The sequence below is a fragment of the Narcine bancroftii genome, chromosome 3 (genome assembly GCF_036971445.1).
Source record: "Narcine bancroftii isolate sNarBan1 chromosome 3, sNarBan1.hap1, whole genome shotgun sequence".
Classification (NCBI taxonomy): domain Eukaryota; kingdom Metazoa; phylum Chordata; class Chondrichthyes; order Torpediniformes; family Narcinidae; genus Narcine; species Narcine bancroftii.
In genome coordinates, this window is record NC_091471.1 from 332,260,542 (window position 1) to 332,278,305 (window position 17,764).

At 43.6% G+C, this 17,764-nt stretch overlaps 1 protein-coding gene across 7 annotated transcripts in view; it reads right to left on the bottom strand.

Annotated features, from left to right (window-relative positions):
* Positions 1–10,845: 10,845 nt before the first annotated feature.
* The window catches only part of recql5 (RecQ helicase-like 5), a 103,511-nt gene continuing 96,592 nt past the window's right edge, over positions 10,846–17,764 (bottom strand). For 6 of the 7 annotated variants that reach the window (XM_069929320.1, XM_069929318.1, XM_069929316.1 and 3 more), the window contains 4 exons: positions 15,028–15,121; positions 14,717–14,950; positions 12,971–13,043; positions 10,846–11,222 (listed from right to left, as the gene is read on the bottom strand). In XM_069929320.1, coding sequence (XP_069785421.1) covers positions 11,128–11,222; positions 12,971–13,043; positions 14,717–14,950; positions 15,028–15,121 — 496 coding nt within the window. In that variant the 3' untranslated portion in view covers positions 10,846–11,127. Of the gene's footprint in view, positions 11,223–12,970; positions 13,044–14,716; positions 14,951–15,027; positions 15,122–17,764 lie in introns of those variants that run through there. The other variant, XM_069929321.1, reaches the window with a different exon arrangement.

Genomic DNA, 17,764 nt, shown 5'->3' on the forward strand with positions numbered 1-17,764 from the left:
GTCCTCGCCTCTTGCATGAACCACAAGGGCTTTGACCAGGCTGAACTAAGCACTCACAACCCATCTTCCAAATGGGGTTTTCCCCACAAGCTTGCCAGCTTGTCCTGCTCCAGTCCCAACTGCTGCTGTTGATTGTCAAACTGCAGAACTGAATTCAACCCCCCCAGAGAAAAAGCCTGTTTTATTCACTCTCTGCTTGCAAAACCACATGACCCCTCTTAGAACAGCAAGTTCTACTCCAGACAGCCTGTGGCTCTGACGAGTTCTTTCGAGTTGCCTTTTTGTAAACATCAATCCATTAGTGAAGTCACTTGGGCACTCTCCAAAGCTTTTGCAAAGGCTCTTGGCCCCAACATGTCTCACATGAGCAGAGCTCCAGTGTTTTAAATAAGATCTGTTTTAAAGTGTTTGTATGTGACCTATACTAAAAAAAAAACCTGCCCCATTTTATCTCCCAAAAACATATCTTTATTCTGTCACAAATGTAAACAAGGTGGAAAGAGGGAATCGGGGAAAGATGGACTGTAAACATTGTAATAGTGAGGGAACATGAGGGGGATATGTGTTTTTCATAATGTTAAAAGATGGATGTATATTAGAAGTAAGAATAAATTAGGGGAGCTCAAGGAAAGGGAGGGAGATACAAGTGCATTGGGCGTGTCTCAAAATGACGAGGGGATTGGCACCAATAGCTGGTTATTGGTGGTGGGGGGGGAGTGGTTAAAGATAAAAATGGAGGAGGGAATTTATGGGGTGAGTTTCATTTATTATCGAGGTAATTTACTTGATGGTACTTTCAGTTGTATGAGGGTTGGGGGATAAATATAGACTCTATGTTGCCCTAATTTAAAAAAAAGATTATAATGTTTGACAAGTCTATGAAAATTATAATAAAATATTCAAAAAAAGTGTCATGACAGGTAGACAGGGTTGTGAAGAAAACTTTTGGCATTGTTATGTACATGACAGTAGCGATTTTAAAAAATTAGCCCCGACGGTGTTATATTCAAAATAATATTTTCAATTTTTTGGGGGGAAATTTTTATTTATCACTTGTATCAATGACAATTATTCAATTATATGCAAATAGTATATTACAATACTATTCAATAAGATGATGCAAAAAAATATTTTCTCCTCAACCCCCTCCCCAAGAAAAAGAAAGAAAACACCCAAACTATATATTAATCACTATTCATATTTTCTTAACATAATTTTGTATCTTTGTAGAGCTCATCGAAAGAATCAAAGACTTGTTGATCCAAACCAAGGCTTTATTGATCAGAAGACCCAGACATGCCTCTACACCCTGCTGACTCATGTCCAAGGCAGGTATGAGGGCGGAGACTAGGGCTCTCAGCCTTTATTAGGGGATCTTATGGGGAGGGGCTACCGGTACAGAAGGCGGGCCAGCCTGCCCAGCCCAGTGAGGACATGGCCGGACATGTCCGCAGTACTGCATTCCGCTACAATCTTTTAATTATTAATTGAGAGGAGCGGGTGATGTGGATGGACTTTGGTTAACAAATTCTAAACATGGTTCCAAAATCTTATAAAAGTTCCCAATCTGACTCCTTAAACTCGAAGTAATTTTTTTCTCATGATGTACAATTTTGTATTTCTGAATTCCTTCATTATAAAATTTTCTATTTTCCACGTTTACTGCCACACATTTCTTTTGCCACCGCTATTGCTGTACTCAAAATCGTAGCTTCAATTTTAAATCTGCTTCATATATAATCACCAAGTTAAAAAATAATATACTCATATTTTTCCACTTTAACACATTGAATGTAGAAAGGTTCCTACTTCCTTGTTACAACTAAAGCATTTATCAGAATAAGTTAATTTATATGGAAGGTAGTATAATTGATATCTAACATTAATTGTACTTGTTACACTCTCTTGGCATAACCTTGCCAAAGTTCTTCTTGAATTTGCCTATTAGTAAATGTATGTAATTAAATATTCAAATTGATGTTAAAACAAAATCAACTTATTCCTTTAACTTTAATACTTGGTACAGTAAAGGTGATAGAAGATAAACGATTGCTTTGTAGGTTCCTTCTTTATGACTTTTGAACAAATGAAAGAGAAATATGAAATACAAAATAATACAATTTTCTCATATTATCAACTTAAAAATCATATTTAAAAGGGAAATAGACTCCCAGAATAAAGTCAATTTGAATATTTTTAATCATTCATCAACAATTATATAATCTCTAATCTAACTAACTTGTCTAAACGTGACTAGATTTATTTCACTTTAACTCTATGTGCGGATATAACAGTGCAAGGAATGCCCCAGGCCACCACAGGCCAAAGCTCAATTCTGGGGAGGCAGTTCCAAGTTCAGTTTGGGAGATTCAATGACGGCACGTGGGTGTGGAATTGATGGGTCACACAAGCTTCAGGATGGTTGAGACCTTAGGACGGTGAGGCACACACTTAGGTGGAAGGAGCAGTTCATGAAGTGGGTGAGAGACTGGGGGGGTCTGACACAAGGCTGATTAACTCACGAAAGCCCTTGCTTTGGTACCTCAGAGAAATGTCCTTTTTAGATGAGGGCCTTCTTCAGCAATTGGAACCCCTTTTACAGCTCAGTCGAAGTGGCATGCAGCATTTCTTCTGTCAATGGAGAACCTTTTTCGCGGGTCAGTCGAGTAGAGTGCAGTATTTCTTCTGCAACTTTAAAACGCTTTATGGGGGTCAGTTGAAGTGGTTTCTCATCACTCTAATATTAACAGGAGGAACTCTGACAGTCTGTCAATAACCACACAGTGAGGCCGAGTGGGTTTCTCAATCCCACAAAGAAGGTCGAAGAGATGTTTCCCTTGTGCTGCCTTCTTAAAATGGCCTCTTGAACAAAATGTGTACTGTCTTTTCACATGGTCTCTGTCCCTGACTTCTCCAGGGTTGCTCTCCTTCACTCTGCGAATATATCAACTTTTTGGAATATGCTGTCTTCGAAGCCTGCTGCCGGTTCACAGCCATTTTCCAAAAGCTGCTTGCTTTTGCTAAATCTCGTCTCTTAAAGGGACAGTCCCACACAAATAAAATGAACTGGAAAATGGGGGTGGGGGGGTGGGAGAGGGAACATCACAGCATCTTGGCCTACAAAACTCAAAGGATTGAGTACAGGAGTTGGGATGTTATGGTGAGGTTGTACAAGTCATTAGTGAGGCCAAATTTGGAATATTGTGTGCAGTTCTGGTCACCAAACTATAGGAAGAAAATCAGTAAGATTGAAAGAGCTCAGAGAAAATTTACTAGGATGTTGCCGGGTCTTCAGGAGTTGAGTTACAAAGAAAGATTAAACAGGTTAGGACTTTATTCCTTGGAGCGTAGAAGAATGAAGGGAGATTTGATAGAGGTTTACAAAATTATGAAGGGTATAGACAGTAAATGCGAGTAGACTCTCCACTTAGATTAGGAGAGATAAATACGAGAGGACATGGCTTTAGGGTGAAAGGTGAAAGGTTTGGGGAAAAACATTTTCACTCAGAGAGTGGTGGAAATGTGGAACAAGCTGCCATCTGACTTAGTAAATGCAGGCTTACTCTTAAGTTCTAAGAATGATTTGGATAGATACATGGATGGGAGAGGACTGGAGGGCTTATGGAATAAGTACAGGTCAGTGGGAGCAGTGGAATGATGTTTTGGTGCAGACTAGAAGGGTCTAATGGCTGTACTGTAGTGTTCTATTGCTTCTCCCCTGTCCATCCTGTTTGTTATCCCAATAAATTGTAATAGGTTGATCAGGCATGAATTTCCTTTAAAGATGTTCCTTGAGGTTCTCCGTAATCTCGTCTTTGACAATCGATTCCAACATCTCCCCAAACACCGACGTCAGACTAATTGGTCTATAGCTTCCTTTCTTCTGCCTCGTTCCCTTCTTAACCAGCAGAGTGACATTTGCAACTCTCCAGAACCACGCCAGAATCCATAGATCCCTGGAAGATCATTACCAAAGCCTCCTTTGAATCTTGAGGATTCATTCTATCCGGTATGGGAGTCGTATCTACCCTTAGACCATTTAGCTTCACAAGTTATCTTCTTGTGATCTTGACAGCTCTCACTTCACTTCCCAGAGACCCTTAAGAGTCCAGAAAGCTACAAATGTCTTCTAACGTGAAGACTGATCCAAATATTTATTCAGTTCCTCTTCCACCTCCTTGTCTCCCATTACAATCTCATTATCTCACGGTCCTACGTCGACTCTTGTCTCTCTCTTCCACTTTATATACAGATACTCCCTGACTTACGACTGAAGCTGGGACTGAAGAATCAGCCAGAACTTGAAATGGACACGTCGGAATTTTGCTCGCGCACGTGGAGTTCTGAAGTCTTAAAGCAAATTTTTAATCAAATCTTTTTTTTTCATTGTAGATTTGACGATAACAACTTAAAAGCGTCCTGAATTTGTCGATCAACCTTGGTGAATCTTTCCAAATTCTGGTCCATGCTGACTTTGTGGTCGATGTTCTGGAGTCTCTAGGCTGGGCACAGCCACCTTGATTCCTGTGCGCACACGCAGTAGGCTCGCGTATTGGAGTTCGGTTGGTGCATGCGCGAGTTAAATGCCCTGACAATATTGAATGCGCGCCCTTAGCTCTCGCACATGCACCAACCAAACTCCAAATACACAAACAGTGCTTTGAATGAGCCAACGAAAAGGTGTGCACTAATTAGTGACAGGAGCTCAACCTTGACTGACAGGTGATGACCCTTCCGAACATGTTCCAGACAGGGGGGAGGGAATCGTTACAATACACACATTCCAGAAAGGGGGAGGGGAGAGGGGACATTTCCTCCACACACAAGATCTCACCCCTTGGAATACACATCGCTCTGCAATCACTACACTGACAATCAATGACAAGCAGGCATTTATCCAGGGTGTATCCCCTCCATTCAGAGCCAGCTCTTCAGCGCTTGACGTCCTGCTTTGCGGAAACTGCCAAAATGTTTGGCCTGGAAGTCAGCCTGAAGAAAACTGAGGTCCTCCATCAGCCAGCTCCCCACCATGACTACCAGCCCCCCCACATCTCCATCGGGCACACAAAACTCAAAACGGTCAACCAGTTTACCTATCTCGGCTGCACCATTTCATCAGATGCAAGGATCGACAATGAGATAGACAACAGACTCGCCAAGGCAAATAGCGCCTTTGGAAGACTACACAAAAGAGTCTGGAAAAACAACCAACTGAAAAACCTCACAAAGATAAGCGTATACAGAGCCGTTGTCATACCCACACTCCTGTTCGGCTCCGAATCATGGGTCCTCTACCGGCACCACCTACGGCTCCTAGAACGCTTCCACCAGCGTTGTCTCCGCTCCATCCTCAACATCCATTGGAGCGCTCACACCCCTAACGTCGAGGTACTCGAGATGGCAGAGGTCGACAGCATCGAGTCCACGCTGCTGAAGATCCAGCTGCGCTGGATGGGTCACGTCTCCAGAATGGAGGACCATCGCCTTCCCAAGATCGTATTATATGGCGAGCTCTCCACTGGCCACCGTGACAGAGGTGCACCAAAGAAAAGGTACAAGGACTGCCTAAAGAAATCTCTTGGTGCCTGCCACATTGACCACCGCCAGTGGGCTGATATCGCCTCAAACCGTGCATCTTGGCGCCTCACAGTTTGGCGGGCAGCAACCTCCTTTGAAGAAGACCGCAGAGCCCACCTCACTGACAAAAGGCAAAGGAGGAAAAACCCAACACCCAACCCCAACCAACCAATTTTCCCCTGCAACCGCTGCAACCGTGTCTGCCTGTCCCGCATCGGACTTGTCAGCCACAAACGAGCCTGCAGCTAACGTGGACATTTACCCCCTCCATAAATCTTCGTCCGCGAAGCCAAGCCAAAGAAGATATATATATTATATATATAAATAAAAATAAAAAACCATATATAACCACTTACAGCACAGAACAGTCCAGTTCGGCCCTACTAGTCCATGCCATAACAAATCCCCACCCTCCTAGTCCCACTGACTAGCACCCAGTCCATACCCCTCCAGTCCTCTCCTCTCCATGTAACTATCCAGTCTTTCCTTAAATGTAACCAATGATCCCGCCTCAACCACGTCTGCCGGAAGCTCATTCCACATCCCTACCACACTTTGCGTAAAGAAATTTCCCTCATGTTCCCCTTATAATTTTCCCCCTTCAATCTTAAACCATGCCCTCTAGTTTGAATCTCCCCCACTCTTAATTGAAAAAGCCTATCCACATTTACTGTCTGTCCCTTTTAAAATCTTAAACACCTCTATCAAGTCCCCCCTCAATCTTCTACGCTCCAGAGAAAAAAGCCCTAGTCTGCACAACCTTTCCCTGTAACTCAAACCTTGAAATCCTGTCAACATTCTCGTGAACCTTCTCTGCACTCTCTCTATTTTGTTTATATCTTTCCTATAATTTGGTGACCAAAACTGTACACAGTACTCCAAATTTGGCCTCACCAATGCCTTGTACAATTTCATCATAACCTCCCTACTCTTGAATTCAATACTCCGATTTATGAAGGCCAACAATCCAAATGCCTTCTTCACCACACCATTTACCTGAGTATCAGCCTTGAGGGTACGATTTACCATCACTCCTAAATCCCTTTGTTGCTCTGCACATCTCAATCTCTTTGGCTTGGCTTCGCGGACGAAGATTTATGGAGGGGTAATGTCCACGCCTACCATTTAATGCATATGACCTATTTAGATTTGCCTTTCCAAAATGTAACACCTCACACTTATCTGTATTAAATTCCATCAGCCATTTCTCAGCCCACACCTCCAGCCTTCCTAAATCACCTTTTAATCTAAGGTAATCTTCCTCACTGTCCACAACACCACCAATCTTTGTATCATTCGCAAACTTGCTTATCCAATTCTCCACTCTGACTTCCAGATCGTTAATATATATAACAATAGTGGACCCAGGACCGATCCCTGAGGAATTCCACTAGTCACCGATCTCCAATTGGACAAACAATTTTCTACCACTACTCTCTGACACCTCCCATCCAACCATTGCTGAATCCATTTCACTACCTCCTTATTTATACCTAATGCTTCCAGCTTTTTTCCTAACCTCCTGTGGGGAACTTTGTCAAAAGCTTTACTAAAGTCTAAATAGACAATATCCACAGCTTTCCCTTCATCAACCTTTTTTGTAACCCCCTCGAAAAACTCAATCAGGTTTGTCAAGCATGATCTACCCCTGACAAAACCATGCTGATTACTCCCTATCAATCCCTGTACCTCCAAATATTTGTGAATACTTTCCATCAACTTACTCAGAACACTTTCCATCAACTTGCCCACCACAGACATCAGACTCACGGGCCTATAATTCCCAGGTTTACATTTGGACCCTTTCTTAAAATGCGGAACCACATGCTCCACCCTCCAATCCTTTGGCACTACCCCCGTGGCCAGTGACATCCTAAATATCTCTGTTAATGGCCCCACTATCTGTCCACAAGCCTCCCTGAGTGTCCTTGGGAGAATATTTTGTCCGGTCCCGGAGATTTATCCACCTTTATCTTTTTCAACACAGCCATCACTACCTCCTCGGTTATCCTTACATGCTTCATGACCTCTTTTTCTTTACTTCAACTGGTTCAATATTTTTTTCCCTAGTGAATACCGCGGCAAAGAAATCATTCAAAATTTCCCCCATTTCCCCTGACTTCTCACAGCCTACCCTCGCTATCTACAAGGGGTCCAATTTTACCCCTCACTAATCTTTTACTTTTAATGTACCTATAGAAACCCTTTGGATTTATTTTTACTCTGTCTGCCAAAGCCTCTTCGTGCCTTTTTTTGGCCTTTCTAATTTTTCTTAAGATTCCTTCTACACTCCTTGTAGTCCTCCTTCAAATTCTCAGCTCCCTGTTCTTTATACCTCTTGTACACCTCCCTTTTTCTCCTAACCAAATTTCCAGTATTCCTCAAAAACCAAGCCTCCCTATGACTTCCAGCCTTTCCCTTGATCCTCACTGGGACATATCTACTCTGTACCCTCAAAATTTCTTTTTTGTATATCCTCCATTTTTCATTTGCATCCTTACCTGAAAATATCCTGTCCCACTCAATACTCCCCAAATCCATTCTTATTCCTTCGAAATTTGCTCTTCTCCAATCCAGAACCTCAACTTTAGGCCCCTCTTTGCTCTTCCCTAAAACTAACAGAGTTATGATCACTAGACCCAATTTGTTCTCCAACATTAATGTCCGATACCTGACCTAGCTCGTTCCCTAACAGGAGATCCAGTATTACACCATCCCGAGTCAGTTCTTCTACTAATTGATTTAGAAAACAATCTTGAACACATTTAACAAACTCTAGCCCATCCAGCCCTCTAACTGTATGAGTATCCCAATCAATGTGAGGGAAGTTAAAATCTCCCATGATCACTACCTTATGATTCTCACACATATACGTTATCTCCCTACAAATTTGTTCCTCTAATTTTCTTGGCCCATTTGGTGGTCTGCATTACACCCCTATTAGCACCCTCATACCTCCTTCACCCCTCAATTCCACCCAAACAGCCTCACTGGACGATCCCTCCAGACCATCCTGCCACCTCACGGCAGTAATGTCCTCCTTAACAAGCAGAGCAACTCCTCCCCCTTTTCTACCCCCTGATCTATAACATCTAAAACAAATGTATCCTGGAATATTAAGTTGCCAGTCCTGCCCCTCCTGTAGCCAGGTCTCACTAATTGCCACAATATCATGACCCCAAGTATCTGTCCATGCTCTAAGCTCATCTACCTTGTTCACTATGCTTCTTGCATTAAAATATATGCATTTCAGAGAATGACCCTCACATATATTTTCTTTTCTACACAGCTCCTCCTCCTCTCACCCGACACCAGGCGCTGACTCACTGCCTCCTCCGACCCCGAGTCCGACTGAGTGCAATCCAAAGTGTTTTATATACTGAGAAAGATAAAATATGTACTATATACTAAGATAATCATTTGACTAACTGATGCTAAATAAGGACAGAATGTACTTGCTCTGACAAATCCAAATTCGAGTTAAAGACTGACCTATTAATTCTACCTAGACCCACTGACCTGCACCCAGTCCATACCCCTCCTATCCATATACCCGCCCACATTTTTCTTGAATGTTAAAATTGAGCTCGCATTCACCACTTCAGCTGGCAGCTCATTCCACACTCCCACCTCTCATGTGTGAAGAAATTCCCCCTAAACTCTTCCCGTAGGCCCGAACCCATGTCCTCTGCTCACCCAAGCTCAGTGGAAAAAGCCGAATTGCATTTACTCTGCCCTCATAATTTTAAATACCTTCGTGGGAGTAGGCTTTGTTAGAAAAGGTTAATATTGTAGGCCAGAGATCCCACATTGTATGTACTGTTCTAGGAATTGAATTTGCACTTTTGACCCCATTAATATCTTCCTGCAGCTGTAATGGACAGGCAGCATCCACCGCCTGGTGGTGCTACTGTGCTCCTGTTTGGAGGACACACTACCTGCCAATCAAGGTCAAAGACTCACCCCGAGCCATCAAGGTGACCCTTGCGATTGGCCCACCTAAATCGCCAGGTGCTGCAGTCCAGGTAGCCTGCCCGGAATCAGCCCTGACCTTCGCCCAATTGGCCCAAGTGAATCACCTCAGCTGACACCTGCTGAGCCCCTGCACTTGGCTTTGAGCCATTGACCACAGCAGCCAACGCGGCCCAGCCTGCCCCGAGTGATTGGCCCCCCCCAGTACTGCCTGCAGAACTATAAAGGGCCATATGCCCCTTTGTTCTGCCTCTTTGGATTCCTTGTGGCAGGTAAGTAGCACCTTTCACACTGGGTTGGGGTGAGTCTCAAGGCCAGGTAACAAGAGCCGTGTCTGTACCAGTCAAGGGGTGGGGACACGTAGTATCACCTTGATCCTGACTGTTGAATGTGTATGTCCATGTAATTTTCCCCAGTCTCTGTCAGTTCCTCCCTCATTATCCAAAGTGCATATTTACCCCTTGCGAATTGTGTGTGTGTGTGTGTGTGTGTGTGTGTGTGTGTGTGTGTGTGTGTGTGTGTGTGTGTGTGTGTGTGTGTGTGTGTGTGTGTGTGTGTGTATATGTATGTATAAGAGGTTTGCCTAGCATATTGTTCCATTTGCATCCCTGAAATAAACATGTGCTTTGTACCTCAACTTTGGTCTGGTTCTTAACCTGTGGGAGCCACACGAACCTGAACAACAGCAGCTAAATTTACATTTGGAATGTAGAACAAGTATGGGCTTCAATGAACAGAATCGGCTTCTACCATGTTATAAATGGATTTAGATTTTAAATAAAGGCTTGGATCGATATTTTGTAAAAGACTGTTCCCAACTTCAAACACCAGAAGCATTACCAGAAAACCAATTAACAAGGTGTTACTGAAAGGAAGAGCAGCTAATTGATTCCTAAAGTCTTTTTGATTGTGTTGATCCGTGATAAGTCACAAAAGGTTCCTATCTAATTCCAAACTAAAAGGTTGAGCCACATTTTGGAAGATGAGTTTTATAATGGAATTTCTGGTGAATTAGCTCTCTGGTGAATTAGTTATGAAGTACTCATTTTTCAAACCCTTAATTACTCATGTAACAAAAATACTAATGAAGGTGTAGAATACCAGCTGAGCTGTCCTTTTGACCTATCGGCAAACCAAGGAGCTATCTGCCATTGACATTCAGTATGGATGAAAGACCAAGTTCCAAAAATGGTTTCTAGCCTTCATGGATGAAATCAAACCTTGTTATTTGGAATCTATCTTGTGAACATAATCAAGTGTAATATTCCTCAGCAAATCTGAGCTGTTTCTGGGAAAAAAAAACTTTATTTTAGTACACTTTTTACAATTCTGTCAATAATTACAAAAGGAAAATAATAATAAATGCAAATGTATTCTCAGTTATCAGGCCCAATGCATATTTCAAAGAGTTTGCATAGAACAGTTAAAGGTTTTTTTTACCCCCAATTACTGGGAACACCCTGGATTGATGTAACCAAGAATAAATAGCTCTGCAGCACCAATGCCATTGTAAACAATCAAACTAAATACATACAGAAAACACTGCTTTCTAACAGTGACAAAGTACAGCGGGGGTGGCTATAATGCATTCAGGCCCCTCCAGTCATTTTCACTCTCACATTTCTTGCCACCTTTGAAGAAGCAGTGGATTATTTTCTGGACCTTTTCTTTCACTGAAATATCAAATGAAACTAGTTAAAATCACTTCTCCAGAAAAACCAGTCATACGCAGAATGTTAGAGGACATATTAATAATGTTCTTTCATGATGAGTAGCCATTTGCCTCCTCAAGCTTGCTCTGCATTCAGTGAGATTATAAATGATCCTGTGCTTCAAGTCTACCTGTGCAATGTTTCACCTCAGCTTCTGTCTGACCATTCTACTTTTCTCACTCAGAATCTAATTCATTTTGATAGAAAACCCTGGCTACAATCACAAGTGGTTGCAGTACAAAGACCAGAGCAAGATTCACAAAGTACGCCGGTAACGGACAGATATTCAATGGGAAAGGAACAGGAATAAGAAACACAAATAGAAACAGGGACACCAACAACCAAGGCAGCATGAAATACAACAAAACAAGATTACTTACTGTAAAATCAGTAAATGTGACCACACAAATCCAATATGGTCATCTAGAAATTATCTTCAAGTGAGCTTGTTTAATACACAAACGTGCTGGAAAAACAGCAGGTTTTCTCCAGCACGTGAAGTAAATCACAGTCACGGCATCCGCAGACTTTCTGGTTAAACTTCATCATGAGTTTGGTTCCCTCATTAATAAATTTACTGGTTATAATTGAACACCAACTAAATTGACGATAAGCTAACATTTTAATATGTTTATCAAGGTTTTTGGACTTTACAAAAAAAAATCCCGTCTCATCCCATCTGCCTTTGCTGTCTTCTCTCAATCTTCATCTTAAATCTGACCATGAAAAATCTTGTACAATACGCAAAAATGCTGGAGAAACTTGGTTCATGCAGCACCTAGCACTTTTATACCTTGCACTAAACAGTAAGTCTGCAGGCTTTGTTTAACTTCATGAAACATCTTGGGGACGGTTATGATCTGCCTTTGTTACTTCTGTTTCCTCCCTTCCTTTGAATTTAAGTGGGTAATGTAAACAGTTAGTTTATCTTAGGACTGAACATGAGGCACTTGAAGCCCAACACGAAGAAACAAAATTAACATTATTCAAACGTGTCAAAGAAACAATGCCATCAAATTTGAGCTGCAAGCATTCATAAGGGATTGTTGAAAGTCCTGAGAGATGTTATGGCAAATAGGGTCACATGATTTTCTTCAGTTTATTTGATCAACTTTAATGAAAGAAGGTTGTTGGAAATACATCTCCCAGAATTTCTTTTATTACTTTATTACATTTTGTCTCAGGACATTGAGCGTGGAAGGAATTGGGACACAAGTACAGTTGTGAAACTTGGAAGGGTGCTAAAGAATTTTAACATTATGAGGTATTACGGTCAATTTCAGAATCAAGGTCTTCAGCTGGGATCAGAGATTTGCGGGCATGAAGAATATACATCTGGGAGAAGTTCTTCAATCACACAGAGGAAATTGAGAAAATAAAAGGAAAAATGTATTTGTTTTAAGAAAATGTTGATTATTGGGGAAAAGCTCCATGTGTAAATTTAAAAAAGCTTTGGTTTCTGATAAAAAAAAGTCTTCCTCTTCTCAGCCCATAATTCTTATTCCAGAGTTCACCTTAACTTTTCTACACTGATCATTCTTTGAAGTGCATCTTAAAATGAACTCAATACTCCTTATTTCATAATTTCACTCATATTGCCCACCGAATTCTGGTCATACTCTGAATTGTTATACGTGGAGAGGTTACTATGTATGTCCCAGTCCCTGCCAATTTCCTAGACCACGACTGAAAGTGGAGTTTAGCCTTACCATTTTTCTTTGAAGCATTCTCTCTGGCAGCCAGTAAATGAGAAAGATGGCGAGCAAAGGCTTTAAACAAATCCTGCAGTGAAATGAAACATTATTGATGGATGAAATGAAGGACTTGTGGCGGCGCACATCCTCATGGCGAACCGGCCCCGTTTGTATCGCCACGTGGTGGGGCAGCCATGGGGAAATGGCGTCGTCAGAGGTTTCTCTCTGACTCCAGCATCCCTTCCAGCGCTCACCTTGGGCAGCGATTATGACGTCACAATGCACCAGGTAACTGAGCTCATGCTGAATTTTAATAAAAATTGTTGTTAACGACCCTCAACGTGATAGCTGTGTTTCTTCCACTGCTCACACCGCCACAGTGGTGTTCCCGACGTGATCAGATGTCTATCTGGACCCAGCGAACGATGGACACAGCTGAGGTGAACGCAGTAGCCCTCAAACTTCCCCCCCACTTCTGGCCCCATCGCCCATGGCTGTAGTTCGGGCAGGCAGAGGCACAATTCCACCTCCGCAACATCTCAGCCGACGCTACAAAATTTTACCATGTCGTGGGCATGCTGGACCAGGACACGGCAGCAAGGGTGGACGACATCATTCACTGGCCACCAGCAGTGGGCAAGTATACCGCCCTCAAAAATCTACTCCTGGGGAAGTTTGGCCTCACTCCCCAGCAACGTGCTTCCAGGCTCTTACACCTGGATGGGTTGGGGAATCGCAGCCCCTCAGCCCTCATGGATGAAATGCTGGCCTTGGCGGAGGATCATGAGCTGTGTTTCCTCTTCCGCCAGATATTCCTTGAACAGATGCCAAAAGATATCGGGCCCCGACTGAGTGGACGAATTGCCCTGGGTTCTCCTTGGGATTAGGACGGCGCCCAAGGAGGACCTGCAAGGCTCGTCTGCAGAAATGGTTTACGGCACGTCACTCTCCCTGCCAGGCGAATTCTTCGGCCCGGAGGCCGAGACAACGCACAATGAAGGTGAGCGGCTAGCGGACCTCCGTAAACAACTGGGCAACCTAACCCTGCCACTCCCATCGCACCAGAGCACTCGACCTTCCCATCGACCGAAAGTACTAGATGTGTCGCAATTCGTGTTCGTCTGGAGAGGACCACAGAGGGCCCCGCTGCAGCACCCATACGAAGGGCCATACAAGGTTCTCCGGCAGTCGAGTGGAACTTTCACTTAAGATGTGGGGGGGGGCAGAGAAGAACTGTTTACTGTGGACCGCTTAAAAGCCGCTCATTTGGACCTGTCACAGCTGGTGCAGACGGTCACGCCCAAGCGCCGGGGCCGGCCGCCAAAGCTACAGGACGCGTAGCCGGTTCTGGGGGGTATGAGGGTTGTATGGCGGAGCACATCCTCATGGCGAACCTGTCCCACTTGTATCGCCACGTGGCAGGGCAGCCATAGGGAAGTGGCGTCGTCATTGGTTTCTTTCTGACTCCATCATCCCTTCCAGTGCGCACCCTGGGCAGCCATTATGACGTCACAATGCACCAGGTGACTGAGCTCATGCTGCCCTTATAGGGGCGCGCTGAATATGAATAAAAAGTCGTTAACGACCCACATGTGGTGGTTGTGATTTCCTTCAGCTCCTGCAAGCGCCACAGACTCATCTGTTAATTCACAAACTGCTTGGACAATTTACTGTAAGTGGAAAGAAAAAAATCCATCTTCATGAGCAATGCCACAGATTGGAAATTAAGAACACATGGACCAAATCAGAGCTCATTTTTACCTTGGAAGCAAACCTTCCCTCTTTGTAATAAGGAGTCAGGCAGTTGACAACAACGTCTGCAGTCTGTTTCAGTAGCCCTGCTTTCGATGCAGCCGGAGGCTCTTTAGAGCTGCCCTGATATGAAGAGTCGAAGGTCACCTTCTTCTTGATCTTGTCGCCCTTAATATCAGGAGGACATAAGATGGAGTAATTGATGCTTGCTCGCTGTCGTTTTGGACCAAAAAACCCAACTTCCTGAAAAAAAGATGCAAATAATCAATTCAGGGCTCAAGATCACAGACCAAATAGAGCTCAACACTTTGGCACCTCACCTCAACTGCTGTCGGCCTTTTCTCACCAGTAGAAAGAGCAACTTGCTGCACTTTGCTGCTCATGCACGCTTTCCCCAGGCTTCCAATTCTGCCACTTGATAATACATAGCGGAGATAGAAAAGTTATAATACAGAAATAAACTATTTTACCCATTAGGCATATGCAATTCGCAGGAAAACAATCCCATGCCCTTTCCTTCCAATTTCCACAAGCCCACAATTTATTCTCACATTATACATCGTCCCTTTTCGGAATTTTTAACCCCTGCTCACATACACTACAGTCGCGTTAATCCATCATCATGGCTCCAAATGGATGAGAATCAGGAAGAGAACCTGCAAACTCTACACAGTATCCAAACATTCAGATTGGAACCCAGGCCCAGGAACTGAGAAATCGACGGAATTGTAATGGGCACTTGTAGGAGGTCAGTAGTTGAGTCTCTGGCTGCTCGTCGTTACCCTAATGGTGCAAGAGTAACAACCTGAGCCTCCACGTTGACAAGGCGAAGGAGATGATCGTGGACTTCCAGGAGCTTTCAAAGGGTGGATTTTCCACAGGATCCGGAATGCACCTTCTGGGAAACATTATGGTCCACTTAACCTATCATGATCAATACCAAATTCCATTTGTGAAGGCCACCTTGTTGGTAGTCAGGAAGTGTACATCAACTAAATATTACAATGGAATAAGGAAATGCAGAGCTGTATTCCCCTGGAGAAAATCACATCCGATTTAAGGAGGAAATAGGGTGCATTTGTTAGGGTGGGGCCTCCCCGCAACACATTGGTGCACAGATATAATTCTACATAAGGAAATGCAACAACCTGTGCCAGTAGTGGAATAATTGAGAACAATGAAGTGGGTCGGGGTGCAGATGACGTGCCCTTGTATTTTGTTCCCCATCTTTTATATTTTAGGTTCCTTTAAGTTTTTCTTAAGTTTCCTGAAGGGTTTTGTGAGTTTACCAATATTTGGTTCTTTGTATTTGTTTATATAATCTCTTTGTTGTATTAGGGTACGGGAGGGAGAGGAGAGGGGCCGGGGAAAAATAGACTGCTATATATTTTTGTTAAAAGAGATTGGGTTGCTTGTTTAGATTTGTACGAGTCTTTAAAAATCAAAATATATATAAAAAAAAGGACCAGGAACGACTACCCTCTACTACACATCAATAACTGTAGACAGTGGAGAGCACCAGTTCCTTGGAGTCCACTTAACCTATCATGACCTATCATGGATACACATCTCCTCAAAAGCAAATGCCCTTTCTGAGAAGACCGAAGCGGGCAAGGCCACCATTACGCCAACCTTTTACAGGAGCTCAATCAAGATCGCTCTGGCCAACTGCATCACAGTGCGGTACAGTTGCTGCAGAGGAGGTCAATCCACGAGACCGTAGGTGTGGCAGAGAGGATCACTGGAGTCTCCCTCCCCCACCTATCAACGTGATCTACTGGGATTGTTGTCTGAAGGATCCATCAGGCAGAACCAGCATGGATTTAGCAAAGGCAGGTCCAGTTTGACAAATTTACTGGAGTTGTGTATATAATGAGTGCGGTAGAGGGGAGCAGATGGGCGTTGTTTACTTGGATTTCCAGAAAGCGTTCGATAAGGTGCTGCACAAAAGACTTACACAAGATAAGGATTCACGGAGTTGGAGGTGATGTATTGGCGTGGATAGAGGATTGGTTATCCAATAGAAAGCAGAGAGTTGGGGTGCAGGAGTGTTTTTCTGGTTGGCAATCAGTGGTGTGTGGGATGCCACAGGGGTCAATGCTGGGCCCACAACTGTTCATGATAATACATTAACTATCTGGAAGAGGGGTCAGAATGTGGTGTACCTAAGTTTGCTGATGAGACTAAACTCAGTGGAAAAGCAAATTGCCGAGGATACAGAGAGAGATTAAGAGAGTGGGCAAGGGTCTAGCAGATGGAGTACAATGTTGGGAGATATGAGGTTATCCACCTTAGAGGGAAGAATGGAAGATCAGAATATTATTTTAATGGCAAGTGATTGCAGCATGCTGCCTTGCAGAAGGACTTGGGAGTGCTTGTGCAAGAATTGCAAAAGGTTGGTTTGCAGGTACAAGAAGGCACATGGAATGTTGCCCTCCATTGCTGGAGGGATTGAATTTAAGAGCAGGGAGGTTATGCTGCAACTGTACAAGGTCCTGGTGAGGTGACATCTGGAGAACCACGTGCAGTTCTGGTCTCCTTACATGAGGATGCATTGGCTTTGGAGGCTGTGCAGAGGAGGTTCACTAAGTTGATTCCAGAGGTGAGGGAGTTGGCCTATGAGGAGAGATTGAGCTATCTGGAACTGTACTCGCTGGAATTGAGAAGAACGATAGGGGATCTTATAGACAAGGTAGAGGTGGGTAAGATGTTTTAGTTGGTGGGGGAGACTAGAACTAGGGGACGTAGCCTCAAGATTCGGGGGAGTAAATTGAGGATGGGTATGAGGAGGAACTGCTTTTCCCAGAGGGTGGGGGAAACGATGGAATTCTGCCCACGGAAGCAGTGGAGGCCACCTTGGTAAATATATTTAAGGTTTTATAGATTTTCACATCATCGGAGAATTAAGAGATATGGGGGAAAAGGGAGATAGGTGGAGACAAGGCCATCAGATCAGCTGTGATTTCATTGAATAGTGGAGCAGGCTCAAATAGCCGGATGGCCGATTCCTGTTCCTGCTCCTATTTCTTGTGCCCTTCTCCACAGAAGCCTAGTGTA